The sequence below is a fragment of the Thermobia domestica genome, chromosome 13 (genome assembly GCF_964235325.1).
Source record: "Thermobia domestica chromosome 13, izTheDome1.hap1.1, whole genome shotgun sequence".
In the NCBI taxonomy this organism is placed as follows: Eukaryota; Metazoa; Arthropoda; class Insecta; order Zygentoma; family Lepismatidae; genus Thermobia; species Thermobia domestica.
Genome location: NC_137466.1, coordinates 195,839,393 through 195,850,002, shown reverse-complemented (window position 1 = coordinate 195,850,002; position 10,610 = coordinate 195,839,393). Strand labels below are relative to the sequence as shown.

The 10,610-nt window shown below is 34.6% G+C and overlaps 1 protein-coding gene across 1 annotated transcript; it reads left to right on the top strand.

The window, feature by feature from the left end:
• The first annotated feature begins 6,150 nt into the window (after positions 1-6,150).
• On the top strand, positions 6,151-8,076 carry LOC145667929 (uncharacterized). The gene has a single exon (XM_081735353.1). It carries the CDS (start codon positions 6,151-6,153, stop codon positions 8,074-8,076), a length of 1,926 nt encoding a protein of 641 aa, XP_081591479.1.
• Positions 8,077-10,610: the final 2,534 nt, after the last annotated feature.

The window sequence follows — 10,610 nt, the reverse complement described above, 5'->3', positions numbered from 1 at the left end:
TGCCATGAAAGTAACTTCCTATGGGATAATACCTTATTTATCTATAGTATCTATTGCATGTAGAATATAATTATACAGTATAGAGAATATCAGTGAATGAGGAGTATTTATATCTAAGAACTAAAATTAAATATCGGTGCAAATTGTCATTACCCTTACACACCAAAAGTTCCGAAGTTCTACAACACTTAGAGCTATGTAATGAGGCATCGGACGTAAGTTGGATTCACATTTTGGAAACTGTTACTACCGGATAGCTGTTGTTGATACAGGTGCTGGCCTCGTTTATGTGTGTAATTCGAAGGATAGGGGTTCGGCGCTGTACTCAAGTTTCTTCTTTGAAACATGATGTTACACGGGATGCAATAGTTCAAATACTACTACTAATAGTAATAATAATAAAATAAAATTTCTGTTAAGATTGGCATCGACCGTAGGACCGTAGAAAGTTGATAGGATTCGCACAACGTTAATACTCCCGAGCAAAAATCGAAAATAATGCTTTGGAGGATACCAATCAGAGTACAGATCTATGGACCAGTCGAAATTTGAAACAGGGTACGGGGTCTAATTCTTGTAATGTATTTTTTGTTTAATGTTTGGGTCATATTGTTGATGGTTTGAGGAAAGGCAAGGTACTGATTTTTTATAGTGTTTATTTCGGAATGTATAAACTGCGAATTAGCGCGAACATATTCAGCAATTCTATTTGATTTCTTTCTCTGATTTTTTTTTATCTTTGGAGTGAAAAATTAATTTTAATGTATGTTTATAACGTGTTTTTTCAAATTGATATTGAGAGTATCCGTCCATAACATGTACTTATGGTATAATACAGGGTGCGGCACGTAAAACCGGCCCGTAAAGTGAACACATAAAATGAAATGTAATGTATTGAATATGATTAACTACAACTCATAAATGAAATGTAATGTATTGAATATGACTACTCACCTTCACAGCAGCCTTCACAGCAGGTGCTGAAAGTGTCCTCCGCCTACTTCAACACACATGTGAGCACGATTGAGGAGATTCATATATACCCTTGTCAGTTCTTGTGTTGTAATGCTATTGGTGACATCCTGGATCCTGGTCTTGAGTTCTTCAATTGTGTGTGGATTTGTTTCGTATACTCTTCCCTTTAACAGTCCCCATAAGTAAAAGTCACACGTGGACAAGTCTGGTGACCGAGGAGGCCACAAGCCTTTGCTGATTGTCCTCTCTGGTGTAAACATCTCATGCACAAGGGACAATGATGCAGCTGATGTGTGGCATGTTGCACCGTCCTGCTGAAAGTAACATAACTGACGCTCCTCTTCGGAGGACTTCTTGTCATTATCTCCTCCACCTGCATTTTTAATTCAGGTGTGCAGACAGATGGTCTTCTGTTCCTGGGAGCATTTTGAACCGATCCTGTACGCCGCCATTTTTCAATCAATTCCTGAATGGTGCTTTTTGCTGGCACAGAACGTCCTGGAAATTTCTCCCGAAACAAATTCTTTGTTTTCACAAAAGATCCAGTGAGAATGAACCCTTCAACAATGGCAACACGCTCGGGTATCGAATACGGCATTATCACACACTGACACTTACCCGGCTTAATACAACGAGGCCTTTTTCTCAACTGGTTTCGACAAGTTTCACTGGCTGCGGCTGCACGTGACTGCTGCAGGTCACGTAACTCGACCCGACCTCGACACGCCATCTCTTGGTAGGAAGGTAGATTATTTAAGTGTTGCCAAAAACACAATATACCAGAATATTACGACGGGCCGGTTTTACGTGCCGCACCCTGTAGTATAAAATATTATACCATGTATTATACTCTACTTATGGAGTATCTACTCTCTACTTATGGTAGATATTATGGTGTATGATTATGCCGTAGTATAATATGAAAAATGTTCAAAAACGCGACATCTTGAGTTCAAAATGTCGCACTATGTATCGAACACATATCCAGCTCACACCACTGGAGTTGGAGAAGCGAACGTTTATGGTTAATACTAGATATCCACAAAATATCGAAGAGTATAATCTGTAATCATCCACTATGGCTGCGAGCGTGAAAAATGAGTTTGTATGTAAATGTTATTTCTTGGAATACTGTGACCAAACCAACAAAGTTTGACACAGCTCGATGTACTGAACTGACTTACACATGTTTGATACTACTCGCCAATCATGAAAATGATTTTTTTTGTATATTTGGTATTGCTTGAAGTATTGCGATCAAACCAACGAATGACATACAAATGTAACCATCACGAATACGTTACAATAGAGCCCCCAACCTACTGGTGAAACAAGCTCTTTCTGTATGAACTACGTATGACAAAATTAGAAAAATACCCGAAGGTATTCAACTTTTGCTTAGCAGTATGAGTAGGAAGTCAGAGTTGTGTGTTCATCGCGTATTCGTTATATTCAAGTAAATAATGTCGAGAGAATCGTGATGAACGTGCTTTAAGAACAAAAAATATATGTGTTGTTACCGAATGAAATAATAGTTGAAGTGAATAGAAATTCAATTGTTCTTTAGTCTTCCTATTATTTCTAGATACATAATGGAGAAAAGTAGAGATTTAGATTTGTACTGTTATGAATGACATAGGTTTTAAGCGGCCATTTTGGATTCAAGGTGGCCATAGTTTTTCAATTAAGCTTTTGCTTACATTTTGATCCGCCGCAATTTTGGACAGGGTTGTCGTAGAAAGTCAAGACCTGCTCTATCTACTTTCATTTAACAAGATCTTGCAAACGATGAGCTTCTTAACCTTTCTTGCCATTTGAAACTTTTTAGTTGGACCCCACCTAGGACCCTGTGATCTCCCTGGGACAAGACGTTTTAACTTAAATTGTTGTACTTTGAAAATAATGCCACACTCCCTTTCCTATTTTCATATTTGTCTTACCATTTCCGATTTATAAGGGTGAACATGGACTTTTCAATTAAGTTTTTGTTTACACTTTGATCCTCCGTCATTTTGCACAGGGTGTCGTAGAGAGTCGAGACTTGCTGCATTTTCTTTCATTTTACAACAGACTTCAAAAAATGTGCTATTTAACCCACTTGCCATTTAAAGAATTTTTGTTGGACCCGTCTGTGACCCTGCGAGGACCCTGGGGCAAACTTTTTTATCCGAAAAAGCGTGTCCTTGAAAATGATGGGATACGTATTGTCCGAGTTCTTCATTTACCCAACCGTTTCCGAACAAATGACTCGGTTCATACTATTCTGCCAGCTTTGTAGCTTTGTATTACAAAATATGCTGTAACTCACGACATTTCGCCCGGTGGCACGTATAACTTTGGGATCCTTCTAGTTATGACATATCAAATGCAAACATAATTGTCTCGTTCGGATCTCAGCGGAGCCATTGCGTGACCCTTCCTTGTGAGGACAAATATAGGAAAAGTGGTTCTTATTTTGAATTTACAACACAGCGAAAGGAAGTTCTTGTATCACTGGCGCGTAATTCTTCTATATAATAAAATATTGTTTTAATATATTTACAGTAACGTTTATATCATTTCATAATACAAATTTTCATGTTCAAGAGTTGGTAATATAGTAGTAGATGGCAACACTGATATTTTCAAAACAATGCATGAGAAAATTTGACAACCATAATTTTCTTTTTCACAACACTCAATTCTTTTAAGTTGCATAGGTTGCTTGAAATTCCTCTTAAACACCGTAAGGTGTATTTATTTGAAATTGTGACTAGTTTAATACAAACCTATGGACCAGTCGAATAATGAAACAGGTAGCAATGTCCAATTGTGGTAATGTATTATTTGTTTAATATTGCGGAGATATTCTTGATTTTTTCGGAAAATGCATGGTACTGTTTTTTTCATGGTGATAATTTCGGAATGTATAAACTATATTAGCGCATTAGTCTTCCTTGGCCTATTTGGTTGTCTTTGCAGTAAAGAATGCACTTTAATGTGTGTTTATATCGCGTTTTTCCAATTGATATTGACAGTATCTATCCATAACATGTAGTAGAACACTTATTATTATTAACCAAGGCGGAGAACTTCTGACAATTCACAATACGACAATTCTGTAATATATAGCGCCGCTTTGATTAAATTATCTTTTTTTTTTTTTTTTTTTGAAATTTCATTAGGGAGATAGAAAATTGAAAATTTAAATCTTCAGGACACTTAGATTAATAGGTAAATAGGTAGAATTGTTAGTTTAATATAAGTATCCGTAAACCTTTAACTGAACTAAATGTGAAATTGGTGACCATAAGCAGGTAACCTTAAAGCAAATGTGTTTTTGAAAGTATAGTAAAGCCAAGAAAACAAATTGATATTACCTCTGCGGGAAAAAATACAATGAGAAGTGACATACTGTAGTTTCAATAGTAGTTGCACCGGTGAAGCCTAAGAAGTGCAAATTGAAAGACGTACGTATAAATAGAATTGATGCATATGTAATTGCAGTGTCGTGTGAATTCAGTAATGCAATTTACATGCGAGGAAATACATTATGCTATTTAACTGAAAATGATACAAATTTTAAGAGATATGAAATATTTTCAGTAGATGTTCACTTATAATTTGTGTATTCACGAAATTTAATGTTTATGCAAAGAAAAATTAGTTGCAATAACATTTTATATCTTTTAAAATTATAAAACCGTTGATTACTCCAAATATTGGTAGGGTATTGTAGATACAACAAAATACCAATATTACGTGCTAATCCATTACTTTGCATTCTGAAATACAATTTCATATAAGGTTTCATGTAAATTTATTGTTCTTTTAGAAAAGAACGCCAAGTTTATTTTTAATATTCAATTTATTAGCAGAATATAACTTGTCCATAATATAGGGTTCATGTAAAGTTTTGAAACGTGTCTGAAAAACGACGTTATTGTTATTTTAAGCTGAAATCTAAATATTTCCATATTCTGGTTTGTTTACCTGCATGAACAGAGATAATAATTGGTTTATCATTTGCAACATTATTATTACAGTGCCCCGTGACTAAGAGAGAAATTGCAGGCCTAGCTTAAATCGGAACCCCATTTAAGGGCCCAAAGTGCCAGATCATTTTAATTTAATTTTATTATAATTTATTCTGTTGCGGACTGGAGAAGGTTTCATTTTGTATATTTCTTTTCAGTTTGTATATTAACTTTACTTACTTATTTATTTATTTATTTATTCCATAACTTGTATTTCTAGTATTACATTGTTTCTATGGTAGTTCGGGTTAAGTGATCTTGGATGGTAGTATAATGTACGTGATTCCTTCATTGAGAATTATGTATGGGATGCCTCACACATGGTTTTGGGGTCAGAATGGATGGAAGAAATGTCCAAAAAACTTCTGTTTGAACAAAATTTGAATGAAACGAATTAAAGTTTTGAGTTCTACGTCCGACAGTTATTCCGGCTAGGCTAAAGGAGACGGAGATGATGAGAAATGAATGATATGGTGGAATGCAGAGAATGGGAGAAAACGGAAGGACCTCGAAAAAACCCACGCCCATGGTATTTATCAACCACAAGGTTCAATTTGCGGGGACTGGGATCGAACCCAGGACCCCTAGCACCAGAGGCAAGCGCTCTACCAATGAGCCACCGCGGTACTAACGGAACCAATTATTATAGAGTTTAGCTACAGCCATATAATTAGAAGTACTTCTATAAAAATTATTGCGGAAATAACGCATAATTATTAATCATGCATATTTACATAAGGAACCTACTAGTTCCTAATTGAAGACTTGAATGGACTACCATAGGCCCCATAATTGAGGAGTTGTGGACTGTTCAAGTTCATTTTTCCATGTTTTCGGCAGTCTATAACTCCGAAAGAAAGTATTTGTGCTTGTCTTATTCTGGGGTCAGGAATCACCTCCCAAACGATGTCGGCGATGTTTCGAAACACTTAGTGTACATCGCGTTTAGTTAAGAAGGAAATCAATTGTGTTTTTTGGCCAGTCTTTCCTTATTTCTGTTTCATATCTCTTTGAAAGTTTAAACGATTTATATGTTGATATTGCAAATAACTTACAATTAAGAAGATAATATTAAGTTTTCCATATACTTAAGCGTACCTTACAATTTCGATTAATGATAATCTGACCAAATTTTCTTTCCAGTTTCTGGTTTTAAAACATGACTGCATTCATCATTCTGTTATATTTTATACAAACGTTTGCTGATGTATCTACAGAAGATCTAAACAAGACATTGCCAATCCAATATCTTAATCAAAATGATCAAACAATTCTGATTGATTGCATCATAGATGTCGCACAGAAACATTTCAGCATAACAAGTACTCTTGTCATGTTTCAGGAAGAGAACTCAGAATTAGCTGACGGATTAGCAAGATCATACAGGAATCCACTTCAAATCGTTCAGATTAGTAATAATATTAACTATCTCCAAGATAGTGACAATTGGATTGCATCTAAGTGGCTCTCCTCAAGACGAACTTTAAATTACATTTTTGTTTTGAGAAACATAAGGTCTTTTAGTTATGTGATCAATACAGTGAAAGAACTCCCATTTTGGTATTCAAACTCAAAGTTTATAGTAGTTCTTCCGAATACAAATTACACAAAAGCAAAGATAAAAGATGTGTTTGAAACTTCCTTTGGAAACGATATGCTGAATATTATCCTTGTGACATGTATGAAGGATAGTAATTTCTTTGGATTTAGTTCCAATAATAATAAGGAATCCATTATTGTATACACATATTTTCCTTTTGTGGAAAATTCGACAGATGGGTTTCGAGAAACGGTGTTGGATATCTGGAAAAACAATAAATTTTACTTGGGAAATAATTTATTTGCAAACAAAATGGTGCAACTGTACAAACGTCCTCTTTCATTTGTAGCAGTGTTTGAGGAAACAATACCAGTTATTGTACGAAAATCAAATGGAGAAATGGAATTTAAAAGTGCTTTTGGTAAAGCAGTTGAAGTGTTTCGAGATCATCTCAATATTACCTTAAATTTAGATGAAGTTTCCTATAATGACCTTGGGGAGAGATACCCTAACGGAAGTTGCACAGGCATTTACGCAAGCATCACGTCAAGAAAGTATCATGGTTTTCTATCACGTGTGGGTGTACACTACGATACTTTCCAATATTTTGATTATATTTTCTCCCGACATATAGCTCAGACTGTATGGACAGTTCCTGCACCTGTTCTGTACCCTCAATGGATGAACATCTACTTTCCTTTTCAGCCTGCATCTTGGATAGGTATACTGTTGTCTTACGTAATCGTTTCCATTGTAACAAACATCGTACATAGAATAGTGTTTCAAAAGCCAATTGCAATGCATCGTTCCTTCCTGGACAATTTTTCTTTATTGTTGGGAGTTTCCATGAATCCTCCCAGAAATGTTGCTATTGTGAGAATATGTTATCTAATTTGGGTGTTACTTGCTTTCGTTCTCAATAACTGTTATCAAACTGCTTTGTTCGGATTCATGACAAATCCCAAAAAATATCCTCCTATCAATACAATCGAAGAAATGGTGGACGCTAACTTACAAATAGGAGGATTTCCACGACACAAGTTGTCGTTTGACGTACATGGTAATGATGTTTCTAAAACAATATTTAGCAGTTGGGTTAATGTAAATTCGTATATGGAAGGGTATCATAAGATAATTGAAACAAGGAAATTTGCTTTTTACTGGGTTTCAGATTTTTCCAGGAATTTGATGTTTAGAAAGCCATTTGTTGATTCGGAAGGGAATTCAATGCTGCATATAGTGAGAGAAGTTGTGAAATACGGACCTGCATTTTTCATGATGAGACTAGGTTCTCCTTTCGGGCATAGATTGCAGAAAATAATGCAAATATGCGATTACTCTGGTATCTTCATGAAATGGAAAATGGATGATTCTGGTTCAGTTGCCAACGAAGCAATCATATGGAGGAATTCGGGAGCTACTAAAAGTCTTAGTATTTTGGAGCTACTTGGTGCTTTTTCTATCTGTATTTTTGGTTTGTGTCTAAGTGGCATTGTGTTTATATCAGAGCTTGTAGTGTACAATAATGTCAAAAAGAGGAAATGAATTTAAGGAAAAGTTGTGGTACATATATATGTTTCAAATATTTTGAAAACACGAACTAGTCGAACACAATGTTCCCCTTCTATAATACTTATACGGACAATCGTAAAGTCTGGAGATACAAAGTGCATACAAAATTATTAAGAGGGATACAACACTTTCCCAAATTATCCTCTATTTTATTGATCATGGACTGCCGTAAACCTGAAAGAAGACATTCAGAAAACAGGCTCAATCATTCGCAATGTTTACTATTAATATATAAGCTTTTTAGTACTTACCATTGTTTACGTCGAATACGGTGTACTTGGGGAGACGCTATCATTTAATGTGTAAAAAAAATATAACAAGATATTTAAAAAAAAGTAATTGCTAAAGAGACTACAAGCGTCAGGGCAATAAAGTGCAAATGTTATCAAACGTTTGTGCTTGGCACTTGGAAAAGACATATCATTCCGCGAAAGAGACAAAATAGGTATACTGATGTTTCTTTAGTGTAGGTAATAAAGGATAACCATTCAATAAATAGTTATTTTCTTTGGAAATAATTACGATACAAATACGAACGAAGTCCCAAAGAGTTCCCTATTGTTAATACGAAAATATGTCCGTAGGCCTGTTCTTTAATTATTGTTCGACATACGAATACATGCATAATGTTTGTTTTGATATTAAGAGCTCAGATTATATATATATATATATATATATATATATATATATATATATATATATATATATATATGTGTGTGTGTGTGATATCATATTAAAATAATCCGTGAGTCTTCTGAACTCATCGCAGCATTTCTGTGAATAGTTTATTCTTGTGTTCTTTTACATGATTTTCACATACTTAATTTAGTTGTAGCCAATATCAATTAAAGAGAAACTGTTGAAAGCCACATTACTGTGAAGAACGTAACGAGGTTAAACTAAGATATTATAAAATTTGATCCAAATTATTGTGTTTTATATAAAATGAGTTGACATTTATGAGACAGCAACAGTAAATGAGGAAAATAAATAATAAAATTTAATATTTTGTTTTGGGACACACAGTGTACACATTAGAGCTAGTGTTTCTTACTTGAGTGTGTTGGGAAGCTCTGTTTTTGCAAATGGATTTTTTCCGGAAAAGCAGATGACTTCAGGACTCAACATCCCAGAAAACACGTCATCCATTTGTAGGCTACCTAAATACGTTATAATCCTTTTGCAGTGAAAAGTTAAAGGATTTGATTTTAAACTTAAACGGGACTCTATTTTTTTCTTAAAAAACACGATCTTCGTGTATGTTTTAGGTGTCAGTAATTAAAAATTACTTACCGTAGATGTAGAGTCTTGTAGCATTGTATGCCCCTCAAATGTTGGATTCCTTCCAGCTAAAATATTTGCGTGACATTTGAAGTACTTTTATCCTTTTCTTACAACAAATGATAAACCTAGCATACACTATTCTGTGAGATGTTGTCGAAGGGCGTCATGTCCAAAACTTGCTCATTCGTCAAACACAAAAACTGTGATCAAGAGTATGGAGTGATGTGGATTACTATAGAGCAAAAAAAGTTCACGAGAACAGCGAAAATAATTAGTGGTCATACTCATTGTGGAGATTTTATGACAAGTATTCTAGGGAGATGGACAATTTGTATGGTGTTGAAGATTGAGGTGATCAATTGTGGAAACTGTCTTTGAGGGGCAACATTACAGTAGCATTTTGTGATAGGTTAATCACGCATTGAATATTATGGTAAATCAAGATTTTATATGAATACTTTAATTTATACAGTCACTGAAAGTAATGACAAATTTGATTGTGGTTGTGCAGAAAAGTTTTGACATAAAATTGTATCTGTAGAGGTACAAATGGGCATCTTAGAAGTACAGGTCATATAAAATACAAATAAAACCTCTTTCATTCGCTAATCTTTCCTTCAATATAGGCGGTGAGATCATTCTAAAAAAAAAAAAAAAATATGTATATCAATTTAACAGGATGCAGTGATGAAAAATCACGTTATCGAGCGCAAAAAAATGTTCCGTATGTACGAACTGCATTGGAAATTTTTTCCATGAGATAGATAATCTTGTTATTGCAGTGTTGCTTCTCTGTTAAAATTACATATACTTGAAGTATTGTTCGTGATTTCTTATAACGTGACAGTGGTTCGTATATGAATGGAAATTAAACTAGGAGCCGGTAAAAAGGATAATGGAATAAAAAGCAAAATATATAATTGGAAAATGGATAAATGATAGCAATAACAGAAAAAAGCCGAAAAGAAACTTCCCAACGGCAATTTCGCTCTCTCAAATGAAGGTGAGGATACATTCATGTAATACCACATTATTCCCTAAGACCATATCATGATATATAGGCAGTCCTAGACGTTCTATGAGGTCTGAGTGTTTTGGACATTCATCAAGAATGTGATTAATATTCACTTGCACAATATAATCTTTACAATAGAGTAGGTTAAAGCTACGCAGTAAGTAGGAATGATGAGAATGTCTAATATGCAAATGGGTCAGTAACAGTT